This window comes from Pezoporus wallicus, unplaced genomic scaffold (assembly GCF_028554395.1).
Source record: "Pezoporus wallicus isolate ANWC-B61680 ecotype Strahan unplaced genomic scaffold, APGP_CSIRO_Pwel_v1 contig_5785, whole genome shotgun sequence".
In the NCBI taxonomy this organism is placed as follows: domain Eukaryota; kingdom Metazoa; phylum Chordata; class Aves; order Psittaciformes; family Psittacidae; genus Pezoporus; species Pezoporus wallicus.
Window position 1 is genome coordinate 3,656,317 of NW_026641150.1, and position 18,651 is coordinate 3,674,967.

The window sequence follows — 18,651 nt, forward strand, 5'->3', positions numbered from 1 at the left end:
AAAACTATGTATCTGAGAGCATTTTGTAAGAATGAAATTTCAGGAAGATATAATATTGCCTGTCTATTATTTTAGGTTTAATGAACTAAAATGCAACATCTGCATGAGTCTGTAGTACTTCTGAAGCAGTAGTGCCGAAAATAGTAGTTCTTCTAAATGCATCTTCTCATATTCAGTGGAAGCTTGTGTTACACAGGTTCCAGCATCAGAAAAGGATTTGATGAATTCTGATAAAGTAACTTAAGTTTCCAGGATAAAATAGCTGTGGAAGGAACCAGCCAGTATCTTCGCCATTTTCAAACCTAAGAGTGCAGTTTTCCATCTCCCCTGCACCCTCTCAGAGACATTAAATCTCTCTACAACTCAAACTGGGGGAAAGTGAAATATTCCACTTAACAGCTCTTTCCATTATTTTTCTTTGTTCATTCTATTCAGCCAGAAAAAGAGGTAGTTATTCCAGCATCAACCCAGTAGCTGAAGTGAGATTTCTGAAGGATTAGTGAAATTATTGAGAAGCCCTGCTATGAAGATGATACGCTTTCCATCTTGTTTCCCATATGTGAGGTATCTCCTTCTCCACGTAGAATTAAACCTTTTAAAGCACACAGGCCACTGAAAAGCAAAGAATATGTGCTATGTAAATGCTACATATATGAGGAATACATAAACCATAGGATAGGCTTCTAAGTCACAGGATGACATTGAATGGTTCTTGTATTTTCAACCTTAAATTTAGGCACCCTGTTGGAAACATTGTCCTGTTTTCTTTGTGTTGTCTCCTGTGAAGCCTTGAAGAGGAGAGCCAATGAAGTAGGAGGGTGTGGGGGGAAATGTGAGTCACTTAAACATTAAATTTGTCAACAGTGAAAAAAAGCCCCTGCCCTTTCTCTCCGTCTCCCTGATGATTAAGGAAATACAGTTTTCTCCCACGCACCTCCAGTGGATTTGATGCTGGTGGAAAAGAGAGTATATGGGGATTTGCCAGTCACTGATGAATATTTACTTGCCAGATAAAAAGCTGAAGTAATCAGGATCTACTAAAGGAGGATAAGAGGTCAGAAGTTTCTCCTGTCCTCCTTAGTAGTGTTTGGTGGCATGCATTCACCACATCATGGGATGAGGGAATGAACTTGGTAACTCCCTCATCCCTTTCACAGCTCCATGTAGCCTTGATGTGGCGGCTGAGAACCAAGTCCCCGAGTGAGCCCACAGATCATGGGGTTTTAAATTGTCAGAGGCTGTTCTGCCTTCAAGGAGTCAGAGATGTTAGATTAAATCAGAAAAATTATCTTCCCAAAGTAAACCCATGACCTGCAACAGTTAAACTAAACCATTTCAGCTGGAGCCAATACATATTTTAACTTGTAACTGCGGAAAACACTCGTATTCCAGCAGGTCGCATCAAAAAATCTCAGGTAGAGTTGCTGCAGTGGCTGTCAAGGGAGAGCTAGGGAAATAAAAATATCATGCAAATTGAAAAAAATCAAACAAGTTTGGAATATTTAATTTTTTTAGAAATGTTTGGGAAGAAACTGACTCAATTAGCCCAAATCTAATCAAATTCAGGGCCTATTTTACTTCTTTGCACACACTTCCAAATCAGCTTTGAGCTAAGAACTGTAACTAAGATGGAAATTAATGATTATTGTTGTCACTGTGAAATAGTTTAAAAGAAAGAAACATTATTATTATCACACTCTAACTAGTCCTTCGTCAATTTGTTAACAACTCATACAAAAGTTGGTTTGTCCTGATCTCTATATTTAGACAGTGAAACTAAAGAACAGAAAGATGCAATGTCTTGCCCAAGGGCATCCAGCAAACCAGTGACAGGGCTGGAAACCCAAGCAACAGCTCTCCGAAGACATAAGTGCAATTCCATGTACCTCAAGGGCTCACTGAAGATTGCTCACTGGCTGGTTTAACTCATCTTTTAGTGCCAGTAAAAAGGCAAGGGAAGAGACAGGGATGTGTGGCTAGCAAGTGCAGCAGCTTTGATTTAAATAAGCTTTAACTTCCATAGAATCATACTTCTTAAGCCCACACATCCATGGCTATTCCTTCAGGGAACAATGCCTGCGTTTTGAAAACACAACTGCAAAGGCTGCAGCAACAGACAGACCGACCCATGGGCATTGCTGTTTATCAAAATAACTCTCATTTCAAGATGAAAGGTTTTACTTATGATGGAAGAATTAGGACTAGCCTTTCCCTGCCATTTCATTCTGTCTGCACTTTTGCAGATTTGGGGTAGCTCTTTGACTGACTAACACATTTCATCCCTGTATCAAATCTGATTACCACTTGGCAGCATAAGAGGACAGTAAGTACAGGACAGGGTTCTGGGATAAGTTTGCTTTACAGAAGAAAGCCTTAGCTAACCCATATGGACACATGTACCACTGCCCAGACATGTGGCAGCACCCAGTGTCCAGCACAAAAGGACATTGGACTGCCTTGCATCATCTGGATGCAAAACAACAGCATCACTGTCTGGGGCCAATGGGTTTTGCATATTTATTCTACAGGTTTCTGTTAAGGTTGAAAGCATTCATATTAAAGCACCTCCCTTTGGCAAGAATGAGTAACTACTGAAATGTTTCCCCACTACACCTCAAATGTCAGACAACAGCCATCTCCCATGTGCTTCTGATCCAAATTCTTCCCTCTGGGAGGTTTCCCAGGACCCTCACAGTTTTGATTAACAGAATGTGTTTCTGCTAGAGTGGATGATAGATGAAATTGGATTTTGCAGCAGAAAAATTAGTTCCTGGTTATAGCACGATTAATGGTTGCCCCTTTCCTTTCCATGTGCCCACTGACAGGGCTCTCCGCTGGGTCCTGAGCATGTGCTGAGACAATCTGTTCCTTTGGCTTTCTCTTACACAAGGGTTTTTTTTGTTTCATTAATTTCCCCTGCTTCTTTTTCCTCCTCACTATGGAGGAGCTTGGAAAGAAAGAAGGGTGGGGAGAGACAAGAACAGTCTCCGAACACTCATAAAGAACCACCTGCACACTTGCACCTCATCAAAATGTGCACCCCTCCACAAAGGAGAGGAGAGACAGCTTGTTTTGCTCTTCTCTGGGCAAGGCGCTAAGTCGTAGCAGGCAAAACAGCCAAAGCAAATAAAGCCTCATACCAGTTTCAACCAAATACTTTATCCTCTCAGCCAGGTGAGGAGCCTTACAAATGTTTGGGTGTGAGTCGCCGTAAACCCTTCTGTAAAGTGCGGTCCCTTGGATTTAGCCAAGCTATGCGATTAATAAGCATCGGGGGTTTAGAGAAACAAAGGCTGGAGGAAAGGAGGGAGGGGGAGCCCTATTTTAGGATGGGGGCCAAGACAGACAAGATGTTTAGGAGGGGGAAGCATCGACACCCTTTGGAATAGAGAAAGTGTCGAACGCCAGCTGCAGAGCGCCTCAAAGAATGAGTGTCTCTGAGGCTTTTGTCTCCTTATATGGTAAAATGATAGAGAGGGGTTTTGCCGGGCAGGGGAAGGCAGCAGCCTCCTTCCACACAACGCCGGCTGCGGAGCGCTGGGATCGGAAGAGCACCGCTCTTGGCAGGCAGCGCAGAGCCCCGGAGAGCTCCACGGCTCTCCTCCGCGAGCAGCCGGTGCGCTCTTCACACATCTGTTCATGGACGTGACCCCCTGTCCCCGGGCCAGGAGGTGACATTAGCTGCCCGCTACTGCTCTGTAAGTCAATAACCCTTTTCTTTCCTCTCCTTCCCTCCCTCCCTGCTCCCCATGGAATATATCTCTGAAGGTGTCGCTTTAAACAAAGGGTGCAGAGAGGAGGAGAGGGTTGTTTAGTGAATGCCCCAGTGGGTTGTCGGGTAAGGATGTGCCGGACCCCCTTCTTCCTGAGCACACCCTGAGCACGGGGTGTGAAGAGGAGAAAAAGGCAGATTTCTTAACGGCACAATTACTGCTGCATGTCCAACCATAAAGTGACACATCAGCGAGCTGATGAGGCGCTGGGTCATTTCATGTGCAACTATTTTTAATGACTGTATTGTGCTGCATGTGTAATCTACTGGGGAGGTGATGAAAAGTAGGAGCCAGGGTCTTATATCCTTTACACCTACCTCTGTGCACACTCCTGCTGCCGAGCTCAACAAAGGAGCGTTTTGCACTGTAGTAAGAGCAGATGCACATGAAACAAAGGTAGCTTTTCCTCTTTGCAGACAAACGCTGTGGACAGATTGTGTACTGAAAAATGGGTAGGCATCAGCATCCTATTTCTTCTTTTTAAGTGGAAAGAATAAATTAGAATGCAATTCCCAATTAATAGCTCTGAATTCCTTCTTTTCAGGCTTCTCTCTGCATGCGTGTGTGTGCAGCCACAATAATCCAGGTCCTTAATGTATGCTGTTTAACGTGGATTTCTCTGTGTATATAATAAAGGAAATTCTAACTTTCTTTGTCTGCATTAATGGCTGTTCCAAACTTTCTACTTCCCTAAATGCATACAGCTTCTATTTAGTTCACCTGCGTGTGTCATCTTTCCTGTGTACAGAGACACATACATGGTCACAAGAAAACAAACCTTTTAAAAATCTGTATACAATCAGCAGTCAGTCTGTTATTGTTATGCCCCTGACTCTTATTTAGAGATACGTTAACTAAGATTGCTGATTGACATTGAGATTGCCATGGTCAGTAGCTATAAAATTTATTGTTGGCTATACGTATTTGTTTGCTGTCTTACATAGGAATTGTCCTAAAAGGGACCACCAGAAGGTTGTGTGTTATTAGTTACTCACATGCATTTGAGTGTGAAGGAACGCTATAACTGAGAACTAAAATTCAGTTTCTGCTATATCAGTTCATAAACATATGGAACTCCCTGGTTTTTGGCTAAAATCTTCTGTGCCTTTTATCAGCCAGATGGTAAACTGAAAATGATTGCTTCAGGCATCTGGATCTGGAAGGCAGGACAAAAAAAAAGTCTATTTTTTTTAATTTTATAAAAATTTCAATCTGTTTTTTGCTCCTATACATATAACTGGGAAAGGATGCCCTCTGAAGTCTGCTCCCTCAATAGAGCACCTGTATATTCTTGACCGCATTAGGAGATAATATTAAAAAATAAGATATGAGATACTATAATTATTGAAAACTCAGTTTCTAACACTACCATGGGGTCTCTTCTGCGTCCAAAATCTGAGCAGAGCACCAATAAAACTATCTTTCACCCTAGCCATAACACAGATGATTAGCTTTGGCTTCCAAACCAATACATGGTTGAGGTGAATGGCACAGCTGGAAGGACACAAACCACTATTGCTGAGAATTCATATTTGTGATAGTTACCTGGGGTTCCCACCTGACGTCTCTGTCTGAGTAATAGAGGCTGTGGGATGGACCAATTCTCAAGCTGTTTCAGAAAGCTTAGAAGATCCCAAGACTGTAGTGGTGGGGTAGAATATACCAATTTTTGGTTCTTGCCATTCTGTTAAATGTGCTCCCATGGGAATCAGCAGCACTACACATGCAAGCACTGAGTAGTTACTTCAGGTGGTTGGGATTCATAGTAAAATATTACTAATCTTTGTGAGATCACTGTTATCACATAGCAGTGGCAATACTGTGCCAGATACTGTTTGTATATGCAAAGCTCCAGCCATGAAGAGCATGTAATGGTGACTGCCAACTGAAGTACTTGGGTACAGATAAGGCCCTGTTTCCTACCAATGATTATACATTAATTAATATGATTATATGTTTCTTAAGGAAGTCTAGGGAAGCCCTTTCCCTGAAGTCACATCTTTCCTGTCCGTTGAAGCATCAGTACTTCCAGCTGCCATACTTTGTATTAGAGAAGAATCAGACAACTCCTTCAATCACACAGAGCACAGTCCTCCAGGATCCCATCTTGCTTTAAACACCAGGAGCCAAAGAAACAAAAAAATGTTGGTGACAAGGTACAACTCCTGCAACTGTGGGAGCTGGTGATGGTCTTTTCTGCATTGCACTGCAAATTCAAGGTTTTGTTCCAAAAGAAAGGGATGAGGAGGGCTGAAAAGACCTATATTCACATAAGTGACTCCTGGCTAAGTTCTCCAGGGCACTGAGCCCTGAGCCTGCAGGCCAAGCAATGCTGTACCTACTGTCATCCTCACCTCCTTGCCTTGCCTCACAGAGGTCATTCAGAATTAAGGGAGGATGACATAAATTTTAACAATATCAGCCAGAAGAAATGGCTGCTTCACCATGAAAATCAGGCTGAAAACTGAAGTAATGCCTGTTGTGGATGACCAGCATGCTGCCACTCTTGTGTGGTCCCCATAGAATACTCACATGCAGGTCTGAGGCTTATTCATATTTCTCTAATGAATTAATTGGTCCTGAGCATCTTCAGAGAAACCCTGGATGGTGCAGCATTGTAGGCAGTCACCTTCCCCCACTTGGGAATTTCTGTTTCAGAGATTGGGGATCTCATAATTTGCATTTTTAGACTGATTAATTCTAATTGTGTCATTTTAATTTTTCATTTACATATGCACAGTTATTTGAGATGCAGATTCACCCCAAGTGAGGGTGTGGAATGACAGGGTAATGACAGGTTTCATGGAAATAAATCTTGGTTACATTGACAGCCGCTGAAGCATTAACATTCCAACAATACTAATTAGCTATATATATAGAAAGAGTGTTTGATTAAAAAACGCTAGAGGCTTTTTTTTTAAGACTGAACATCAAAATGCTCATGCCAGGTTAAAAGTTACAGTCCTAATTAGGTTACTTTTCACACAACCTTCTGTAGTATATTGGATAATATTAACCAGGATGCTAAATGGCTACTGTACATATAATAATATACTGTAAGAGGAATGTAGGTGAGCATGACACTGACATAAGAATATTTACCTCTCCCTTTCACAGCAAATTTTCATCTTTAAAGTTGCAAATATATCAACTGCAGCAGAGCAAGGCCTCAGGTTGCACTTTTGGTGGTGGAAGGTAGTTTTAGACCCTTGGCAGGCACAAAGGCTCAATACCCACCACTCATTACTTCATCTTGTATAATAGAAGTAGCAAGTTGCATAAACCCACAAAATACCTGTAAGCCTTTAGCTAGCTCTATTTTGTCATCACTCTGAAGCATTCTCAAGGTTTAGTCCAAAAGTATCTTCAGAGATCAGGATCCCACTGATGATGAATTTGCTCCTCTGCCCATACTATGCTATGCATCTCTCCATGGTGGACCCAGCATCTTTGTTCTTTGGTTAGAAAGGATCTCACCCACAAGAGGCTTGTCAATGTCCGTGTCCCCAGGCTCTCTGCGTCTTTCTGCGCTTGCTCCTGCATCTCTCACGTACCACAGGTATTTGACTCAATGTTAACAGCTGATCTCTTTGCTTTTTGTGTCCACCCTCCAGTCCCAAACTCCAGCAAATAAATTGGATCAAATTAGTTTCACCCATCTGTAGTCATTCCATTTTGCTAAGATGTGCACACTAAACGGGTACCTCTAAGTTTACCCAGACTCTTTTGCTGTGCTTTGGAAAGCCAGTGGCACAGAAGCTGAGCAAAGAAGTATGGATACCTCACAGCCCTGAAGAGTTCACTGCTACAATAGTTTTATACAATAGCTGAAAGACATACATTAACTGATCCCCCAAGTCACCACACATGTCAATTATCTTAGAGAGAAGCAGGCTTTTTGGTCTTGCCTCTGTAAACAGAACCAGACAGACCCCTAGCTGTTCGGCTAGAGGCCAGGACAAATAACAAAATATTCTTTCTCAGTAAGGTCCTCCCAGTTTTGCTTCTATTATTTCTAGAAAGAAGGAAACAGAATATTTGTGACACTGTTCTGGTTCTGTGCCCTGGATAGTAGTACGCAAGCTTTCAAAAATATAGGAGAAGACAGAAATATCACTGCATGGCAATACGTGGCCTCTGAGATTATCGGAGAAATTATACCCTAATTAACAGAGAAAATCCCTGTCAATAAGAGAAAGCAATCCCTTTCTTGGAAAAACAAACCTCCAATGGGGTTTAGTGTCTACAGTCATTTAGCATATGCATGACTTCTGTAGGGTAGGGCCAGAAGTAATATTTTACTAATCTCATACTATTTTTCTCCTCTATCATTTTCTGTTACCTGCTTAGATGCTTTTATTAGCATCTTCTATTCTTAAGTACTATCAAGTATTTGATCTTTCTCTTTGAGTACGTCCTTTCTTATTTTTCAAGGGAAAGAAGGTAGAGAGCACTTTCAAAGGCTTTAAAATAGAAAATAAGAGCAGCCTTTCCACTTGAACTGTGCTCTTTCTTGCTGTGGTAAAAAGTCATGTTCCATGTTATTTCAATAGGGTCCTTTGTAATGAAATGTATGCAGGAATGTTGTTAAGACCATACATCCTCCATTCATTTTAGTATCAACCTCAGATAATCATAGTGTAAACTGTGTGTGGTACACTTTCAAAGTGTCAGCGCTCAGTTCTTCTGTGGCATCTGTAGTTACTACCACCGGTGCTTGGTCCACCACTGCTGGAGTGGATCCATACTGAAACAGATCTCTATTGACAGCCAAACACAACAAACCACACAGAAACCACAACTAGAGTGCTCCTTCTTCACTACTATGACTGGGACTACTTTAGACAGGCACATGAGGAGCTTCACCACACAAGAAATATTTTCTGTTTTTCTTTATTAATAGTATGTTAAGGAAAACAATCTTAAATAGCAGACTGTCCACTTTCCAATTTATGATAGGCTGACTTTACAAGCCAGACAGGAACCAGGTATGCTTTGGTTACCTGCACATGTCAACGCAGTCCATCTGCTCAGAAAGCAGACCTTTTTAAGGACCTGCACAAAGATGCTGGTAGGAGCAATAGTGATAGTAACAAGCTTCAGTGTCCCAGTAACCTTGCAAATGTATTCTCATTTTCCTCTCTTTACTCAAGGAATGCAGCAGTACCCCAGTAGCCACTGGCAGGGACACAGGGGCTATGGAAGGGAAGAATGGCTGGCTGGGGTTCCTGCAGCATGGGCTGTGCATCACTTGACACTCAGCATCTGATTAGCTTTTGCATTGGCCGTCTTTAGCGTAAGGAAGTTAATGTCCTCCTCTGGCCCAGGGAGGGAGACTTGGCTGTCGTGCATCAGCCCCCTTGGCTCCCCATGGCCAGGAGCCTGCTGCTGAAGGGTCGGGGATCCAAGGAAGTCGAAGAGGCAACACCTGCCCTACAGCCAGCAAGACCTCCAAGGATTCAGGTTCCCTCTCCCTCTGCTCTGTCATAACAGTATCTGTGGGTGCTCAACCCATGAAGAAGGGCATAAGCTACACCTAGCCAGCCAAAGAAAGAGGGATGCCACCCCTTAATGTCTAAATCTAGATTTAAACACACAGGACTGTTTTAGTGTCCATGGTGTGCACCTACACCAGCTAACTTCCACATGCTGAAGTTTGAATGGATTCTGACTGTATACAGCTCTTTTTAGCCAGTGCTGGTGGCAAATGGTGATTCCTTCTTTTCCTACAGTAAATGAAAACTAGACAAGATTAGCTTTCCTCTGCATCCTCTTGCATGGCATTATAGCCTGGTTTGGAAAAATTATTAGCTGTTCTAAGAGTGGCTTGCAGTTGCTGCAATGAGATAATAGATAAGGAATGTGGCAGTAGCTGCAAGAGTTACAGGAAAACAATCACCTCTTGCCAGAAAGACCAGCATAGTTTGAACTTCTAGTTCAGAGCTGCAAATAAATCTTTGCATTTTAGCCTTTGGAACATTAACATAATTTTTTTCCAAATGCTCTAGACCTGCATGGGTTATGTCACTGGAGTTGCCAGAGACAAATCTTCCTTTCTCAGGGGAAGGAAAATAAACAGATAGAAAATTCCCAATGTTCACAGTTCTTCTGGGAAAGAAGTTGGATGAGAGAAATGTGTGTTCATCTTGGAAGAAGAGGGGTGTCTCCAAAGACCTTCTATTTCCTGCACACATGGCTAACAGAACATCCTGCTCCAGGGGCACAGGTAGATCCCCATCCCTATTAACCTAACCGAAGTCAATAGCAAGTCCTCCTTTGGCATCTACTGGGGCTTAATTCCATGTCTCCAGATACTGTTACAACAAGAGATCAGATATAAATCAAACAACTCTGACATTATTTAGACAGTTTCTCTTGGCTTCTTTCTCTCTCGGCTTCCTTCTCTCTCTTGTGCGTGTGTGTCTGTACCTCTCAGTGTTCAACATCCCCTAAGGGGAGTTCAGGTAAGGGATGGGCAGAACACCTTTTATTAGGCTTGCAGATATAGTTGAAAAAGCAGGCAAGGTCAGGTCCAGCTACTCCCCTTTCCCAGTAGTCAATAGTTTCATGCAATGGGAGAACACTAGATGATTTCTTAATGACATTACAATCCCTAATTTTTATGAGGTGATATGTTAACTGTAACGATTACTGCTAGTAAAATGAAACTGAGCAAACAGGGGGAGAAGAGGAAAGAAGCATAATTTTTAAGTCAGCCTACTAACTTCTTGGTAATTTTCATGCCAATTCTTACTTCCTGGGAGACACAACGTGGGTAGCGCTAACATTTGGCATAAGCTATAACTTCTCTCCTAGGCACGCAATGGAAAGCTCTTTTCCTTTTGAAGATGTACTTATTATGTCTAATGTTGTAGGAGGGAGGCTGCATGGCAGAAAAATCAGTTTCTCCTTCATGAAGTCTGAAAAAAACCCACAAGTATAGAATGACTACTTTTGTTATGATCAAATCCAAAGACCTTGTTGTACTGCAAAGAGGTGCTATAAAGAAGAGCCTCTGGCCAATAAAGTTTTACAGTCAACAGGTATCAAATACGTGAGGAAGAAATAGATCAATGGCAAGGAAGCTGAACTGCAATTTGTGTCCATCCACAACTGTGCATGTCTTCTGCGTTTTTTTCTTAAAGCCCAAAGCAGAGCATAAAGCCCACACTAAACTAAGCATGATTTTTTTGTATGACAGGAACCAACAGACCTGTACAAAGTGACTGGCAAAAACATTGCTTAGGATTATTTCACATTTCTTGTTTGTAAGACAAAAGTGAACCAATTTGTTTGACATTCCTGATGATTTTTTCATAGATAGGACCCATAATTACTTTACATTGAATTCTTTCCAGAGGAAAAAGAAAAAATTGTCAAATACCCTCAAATTACCACATAGTAGATCATGAAATCCAATCCAAGATCCAGATCTAAACAGCCTGGAATTTGAGATGCATCACCCCAGATTACAATTTTCTGAATGAAACCACATGAACCTGAAATCCTAACTTGAAGAGATATTGGATCTGAGACTGGTGTCAGATCCAGTAAAGGATTCATGCAATTAAAACCAAAACGCAGATCTTGGAAACTTTCCCTTCTTGTCCTTTGATTTCCCAGATCTCTGGAGTTTTGCTTTGAACCCCGTCCAGTGATGCCCCTGCACTGTCCTCATACAGAAGAGTTCACCCCTAAATCTGTTTGGGACATAGAAATCAGGCCTGCATATCCCTGCTTTGGGTGAGGGGTACGATCCCCTGTGACAATCTTAGAGCACATTTAACAAAATGAGATCGCTTTCAGGATAGGGAGGCAAGTCCACAGGTATTTTCTAGAACAAAGGCAGAGACTATTAAATGATTATTGCATAAATTTTTTTATAATTAAATAAATTATTAAATAGATCTATTAAATAATGCTTAAATAATGCTTTCTGCTCCCCTGAAAAGCTCTCAGAAAATCATACAGCACTCACAAAGAAACCTCATGTGACCAAGAGACAGGAATGTCCATCTCCAAAGGAATAGTCCCTCTTCCAGTCACAAAGCACTTCTATATTTCAGATTTAGCAGCTTTGGATGAAGGACAGAAATGGTATAAACCTGTAAAAGAATCACAGTCTATGATTTTGCTTTTGCACATCGTGACTGCAGGGAAATTTTTCACCCTTTGGTATCACACATCTACTTTTAATTCAGGGGTAGAAAGAACTAATCCTGAAAAAGGTGAAAAATGCAAGTTCATAAATGGTTCCTGCTCACACTTTAACTTAGTAATAATGTACATTAATTGCATAACCAAATCCTATCATTTGGAAAAATTATCTAATAAAGTCTGGCAAAAAGTACTGATTTGTCTTAAATACAGACTATTTGGACAAAGCTATCACTCCTCTCAGACCCAGTTTATATTGGTCTAACTCCATTAATTTTGCTTAAATTACTCCTTGAAGGAAATTAGGTCCTTTCTAGTTCTTTCTTAGGAAAGTGCAAATGTGCTATGTAGGTCGGGCATGTAAAACTGACATATCAGAGGGGAAAATAAATTCACCATCACCTTTTTAAATGTTGTGGCAAAGATGACATCTCTGCTTCAAGAGGAGGATAACTTCCTGGAAGCAGCTATTAAGGAAAGATCACTCTGTACTGGCCCTGTTCTCCTCCCTTATATTTTCGTTGCTAGCTGCTGCTGTGGAGACATTCTAGAATGGAACTTTGGGTAGTCATTGCACTTTTCTCTCCACCATAAGTCTTCTTACTTTCTGTCTTTTTGTTATCACCCTCTATGATCCTCCCTACTCTTTAAGGACCAAGAGCACCTAACAGCCTCCTAGTTCCCCTTTGGGGTAAGACAGTTAATTAGTTCCCAGAGCATTTCTAGGGTCAAAGCTGCTCCTGGGTTGTCAGTAACACAGATAACCAGCTGTCAGGATTTTTCTTCCAAGCACAATTTGGAGCTTAGCAGTTTCTTTCTCTTTCTTCATCAGTAGTTACTTGGAGTTCAAAAGACTTCCCAGCAGCTGAGCCATCACTTGTCTACTTCTACGTGCTAAGAACACCCACCCCTTAGTCTGTGCTAGTCGCTACACAAATCAGCAGTTGAGCATAGAAAAAAGCTTTCTAGCCATTAAAACAAACTTTGCCGGTTCAGACTGCCCTAAAACCTTAATCAAACCCCAGAAATGAGGAATAAAATATAATAATAAAAACTGAAATCCTGGAGGAGAACTCAGGATTTCAGAATGCCCTAAGGGTGATTTCTACTGGAGAAAAAGAGGACAAACTCCAGAACTGAGCAACCTGTGCCAAGAACACTAAGCAAGTAACAGCTTTCTGTTTAAAACCAAGAGCTGAAGTTGGCAAAAGGACTGCAGCTGCTGTAAATGTCACTTGCACATGAAAGACAGAGGTAGACTCTTAAGCCATTAGTACCCAAAACATTTTAGGCTTTATAGATCAAATGGGGCTTAAAGAGGAGATGAGTCCTGGCAGGCAGTGAAGATCATGCAGTCCAGGTGGAATGTACTTTCCGCCTGGGAAATTTCCCTGCCTAAATGGACAGCTCCAGCTGTAACCTCCTAACAGATTTCAGGTGCAACACATGCTGCAAGCCTCAGGTTAAGAAAGAAGTTGATGACTCCAGTGAAACTCAAAATAACTTGTCCCAGGCAACAATGAGTATTCATGCAAGTAATCAAAGGCATTTGTGTCATCATTGCTTGTGTGCACGTCCAAAAAATGCTGGAGATATAACAAGTCCTGAGGAGCAAACAGCAGTTGTCCCTAATTCAGACAAGCTGACAAACCATTTGCAGGTTCTTCTGCTTGTCAACAGTCATTGTTTGACATTTGTCTGAACAAGGGCAGCTAGTTCCCATTTGTCTCCCAGTATGCCACATTTGTTGGATAACTCATTCAACTGCATCAGGGAAGAATCAGATGTACAATCACTGCCCCACGTTTCCTGCTGTTAACAGTGCCCATAGTCCCATGCATGAGCAGAGCTGCAGGGTTGGTGTCTCACTGCAGGGCAATGATTGCCAGACATTGGCTCATTGAGAATGTAGAGAAGGGAGGGGCAGGAGCACCTAACAGTGGTGTCCAACAATTTGTGCATGACTAAAGTCTACCAGCAATGCAAACCTTTTTCTTGCCCTATGGAGGAGATGTTGCTCCTTCTGCAGACTAGCTGGCTCATTCTCTTAATGTACTTGGCTCCCTCCATCCCCTACAGAAATAACTTCTAGTTTTGGACCTATTGGTCAAATCCCATTCACAAATCCTATGTGAATTCTTCAAACACAGGCTTTACTCCTCTCTCACCTCTAACACTAGCTCTGGTCAAAGACAAGTTCACTGGGGGGGCTAAAGTTAGATAGACTATTTTCATTACACAGCACTGCAAGATTTAGGGTCCAGTTTCTTCCTATTGTGTTCATTTATATGACTGAAAGATTTACTTCAAGTAGAGGTAAAATGTGATTAACTAGAATTGATATACCTTTACTGGGGGATTGGGTCAAAGGTATCTCAGTCTGACCTGTGCCTATTTCTGTCTTCATGACAGGTTAGCTGGTCTCCAGACACCAACATGACTGAACGCTTTGACTGCCACTACTGCAAAGAGTCACTGTTTGGTAAGAAGTACATCCTGAAGGAGGACAGCCCCTACTGCGTGAAATGCTACGAAAACCTTTATTCCAACACCTGTGAGGAATGCAAAAAACCTATTGGTGCTGACTGCAAGGTATGCCAGACTTGTGTCTTGTTACAGAAACCCTGACAGAGTAACCTGGATACGTAGCTCTGAATCATGGTGCTGGAAAGACCCAGCTTAACAGCTACCTTGGGGTTTCTTGTGATGGGAAAGCGTGCTTTCTGACCCCCTGTATCTGTTTTTCACCACTTCACATGGCAAACCTTTCTTTAGCAGGCATGTTAAGGAAGAACACCTCTTTCTTCCTGTAAGATATAGGATGATCTGATGTTAGAATATATCTCTAACTCATCAGCAGAGTCCAGTTGTCTTTGGGGCCAGCTGGGATTTGGAAAGGTGGCAGAAACTGATTTTGCCAAACTTTGAGTCAGAGCCAGCTCACTGCTGGCTTTGCAGTGACCTCAGCTCAGTTGCCACCAACAGACAAGATGCATTCAAGATTATTTGCCAACTCATGGACCACAAAATATGGCTAATGTTGACCCAAGCAGTAAGTCAGAACACAGAATAATTATTCTTGTAAATACAGTGGAGTATAACTAAAGATTGGAAAGGACAGAGAAAAGGCCTCACTTGCCTGAGCTATGCGCTGCTGCACCCCATGGAAACACCTACCCGGCACAAATAAGGTGCTGCCACCTGTATTTCTTTAAAATTAACCAAAGCTATCAGAATTCATGACAGTTTGACTGAATGAAGCAGGTGGTATTTGAGCCATCCAGTGACGTGTGTGTTGGGCTGCTACAGACAGACTTCATCCAGTATACATCCTCCTTGCAGAAAACTGACCTGCTCAGAATTGGCTGAGAGTTTCACTGACAGAGTGAGTTTGCATTAGAACAGCAATTTGCAGTGCATGGCCATTGATGTGATTCTTGAGTGGTATGAGGAGGTCTGACTTTTGATTTCCTACATCGCTGATCCATATCTCTAGAAACATCAATCAGTTCCTATTACTCAAACTACCACTCTATCACTAGTTCAGAGGTATAAAAGCACATGCTTACTCAGACTGGGAAAAATAAATGTCTCATATGTTCCAAACTGATCTATCCCACCCTATTGGCAAATCAGTAGGAAAGCCCCTTTCAGAAGCCTTAAAAAGGTTCACCATCATGACAGGGAACTGGCAGTAAATTGCAAGAGGGTATAAAACTGCCAGCTTTCCTACAGCTCATAAGTATTCAGATTAGAGGAGAGATACAGCTGGCTTGACCCGAAAAAGCAAAATATTTCTGCCCCATTCCAGAATGTGCTTTTGTTTTAATGTCTCTTTCTAATCCCCTGAGAAGATATTTCCATGTGTTGATATTCAAGAATTTAAAAACTTGGACCAGCTTCAACAAATCTTGGACAAAGTGTCCAGGAATTAATCAGGCTGAACTTTTCAACCCAGATTTATGGATTTAGGGAGTGAAGGTGTTATCTGATATACTGATCCTCTGTATTTTTAAGCAAGACACACTATAACAGCAGATAGGAAAAAAAGCCTCTAACTGTCTGCAATATAAGAATATCTTATATTGGTAAATAATCAGACCAATATGTAGAAAACACAACTAAAAAAGATTCTAAGAAATCTTTAGCACCTAGGATAAAGATTTCTTTAGAGAGCTATAAAGTGCACCAGAAACAACTGCATCTTTTTTGTTTCTGTGATTGCTGAAATTTGTAGCTGTTCATGCTTTATGCTGCAGCTTTCAAACCTGTTGACCAATTTTAACCAAATCCTGACAGATGAATAAAAGATGCAAACTTAAATTCCTGCAAGCTTTCTGAAAAAAAGTGTGGTTTGGTAGAAAAAGAGGTCATATCAAAGTTCCCACTGAGAGGAAAACTAGAGTAGTTTTTCAATGGAAGTAATAGATTCTAGCGAATATGTTTAAGAGAGCCATTACAAGTGCCTCTATATGACACTATATGACAGAGCATAATTCACCCATGAACAGAAAGGCACAAAAAAAATCATGTTTCTGCTCATCATTAAACTGTATCTATACATAGGTATATAAATACATGTGAAACATTCACAGACATATATTCATGTGTCTTATTATATATCTTTTTACACATTGTGTTTTCCCCCGAGCAAAGAAGATAAATTGCACTGTGTTTGGGAATAAAACCTGTATGTTTACTGCAAGTACAGAATAGACTTCATATTTATTTGTATGTTCTGACATAGCCTTTATATAGCTGTAAAATCTCAAACAAAAACCTAATGGAGTGACAGCATTGTCAGAAAGGGTCACATTCAGATTTATGTATCTGGCAGGGGCACCCACCCTCACATCCACATGACAACCTGAAAAGTAATATGTAACCCTTACCTCAGATCCTCAGTCCCTTCTTGGGCAGCACTGTTTCTCTATACTAAGAGGTGAACCGAAAACCCAGCTATGGTTGAGATGCTCTTAATTTCCCTCCTACAAGCCCTCCCAGTTAAAACCAACTACCCTATAGCTGAAAGGGTTTACATGAAAGTAAAACCAGTGTAAACAAGAGGATAGCCACTTCTCACACTACTGTAGTGTATCAGCGCTGGTGCGCAGCATCAGTTCACCTGGGCTGAACTTAAGCTTCCTCAGACACTGCTAATACTCCAACTTTGACAGCACTGGGCTCTGAGAGGATCAAACTGATGCTAGGTTTTCACCTTGTGTTTTAGCTACAGCACAGAGACACCTATCTGAGGAGACGCTTTCTTTGAATTCAAATCAGGGGAGAATTTGCCTCACTATCTTTCTATGGTAATTTATGGGTAACTCTGAATGTAACTGAGTAATAGCTAATTTGTTCCTTATTTTAAATCCTTTTCTTTTTCCTACCACAAAAACCTCCCAAATGGCAATATGTGTCTGAATGACAGACACCTTTGGACTAAAGCCATTTCATTAACTGTAAACAATTCTAGCTGATGTTTATGAAACCTTCACAGGCAGATTAAAAGCTTCATATACTGAGTGGTAGGAGGCACTGGCAGGCAGTATGAAGACAGGATGCCATTTCTCTCACAGCTATTACACATTATCCATATGCAAACAGGTTCCAGTAGAAATTTACTCTTTCTGAAAGGAATTGGCCTCTCAATGCCCGCATCCCTGGTGAATGCTGACAACACCTACAGCTTCATACTTCTTTCTAGAAATCCATCCATTATGTTCTCATTTGCTTAACTGCTGAAGTGTGACTTTTTGTTGATTTTGCCTTTTTAAATTGCTTCCTTGCAGGCCTTATGGTACAGAAACCATCACAAATACAAGCAATAACTACAGTAATCCAGTGTTTAATGCAGTCCATAAATTGGCCTTGGCAGGGAGGAGGGGGTGAAAACCTCTGCAGTATGTGAGAATGAAATTAAGAGTGGATTGTGAGATAAAGCTACTGTTTCAGCATGCAGGAGGCCAAAATTGAATCAAAAGGGTTGGTATTACATATAAACTAAACAAAAAATAAGCCCTTTAATAATGTGGGTAAGGAAAGGCAGAAAATATTTGGTTTCCTAATTCTTAATGTTTAAACCCTGTCTTGAGTTACAACACCCTTGCAGTATATTACTGAATATCAGACTACTTATTATGAAGTGGAATATTAAAAGAAGGAGATACATTTACCTGTTCTCATATGCCTAAGGGGATGGGTTCAGCACAATGGCTACAAAGGACTTCCACTTGGCCCACTGCGTGATGTCTGTTTCAGAAACATCCATCATTAAGTTGGTTGTCCCAGGGAATGCTGAGCTGAAATTCTCAGCTGAGGCTAAGTCTCAGATCAGGCTGAGAAAAGCACCCATTCAAATCTGAGTAGCTTCAGGGATTGCTAATTTGTTTACTTTTCATCTTCAAATGAAACCAGATAAGGGAAACATTATCTTCCATTTTCAGAAGAAATGTAACTGTTCTTCCTGCAAATTCTACTGCAGGATTTACTGCAGCTCTGCAGAGACAGGCATTGCCCTCTCCCCCTTCTCTTTTCACAGCTGGAACTGGTCTGGTGCTCTCTGCACTTCAACTGCAAAACACTCGTAGAGGACAGAACACATCCATGAGCATCTGCGTGCTCTGTATAGTCTGACACCTATACGGAGCACCAGGGACTCATTTCCCTGGAGCTGCATAAAGTAGCTGAGAAGTCATGCTTATCAATATTTTACAGATAC

The 18,651-nt window shown here is 41.4% G+C and overlaps 1 protein-coding gene across 2 annotated transcripts in view; it reads left to right on the forward strand.

The window, feature by feature from the left end:
• FHL2 (four and a half LIM domains 2) overlaps nucleotides 1–18,651 on the forward strand; it is a 40,473-nt gene that overhangs the window by 11,799 nt on the left and 10,023 nt on the right. The window contains exons 1-2 of one of the 2 annotated variants that reach the window (XM_057422398.1): nucleotides 3,537–3,698; nucleotides 14,343–14,522. In XM_057422398.1, coding sequence (XP_057278381.1) covers nucleotides 14,367–14,522 — 156 coding nt within the window. In that variant the 5' untranslated portion in view covers nucleotides 3,537–3,698; nucleotides 14,343–14,366. Of the gene's footprint in view, nucleotides 1–3,536; nucleotides 3,699–14,342; nucleotides 14,523–18,651 lie in introns of those variants that run through there. The other variant, XM_057422397.1, reaches the window with a different exon arrangement.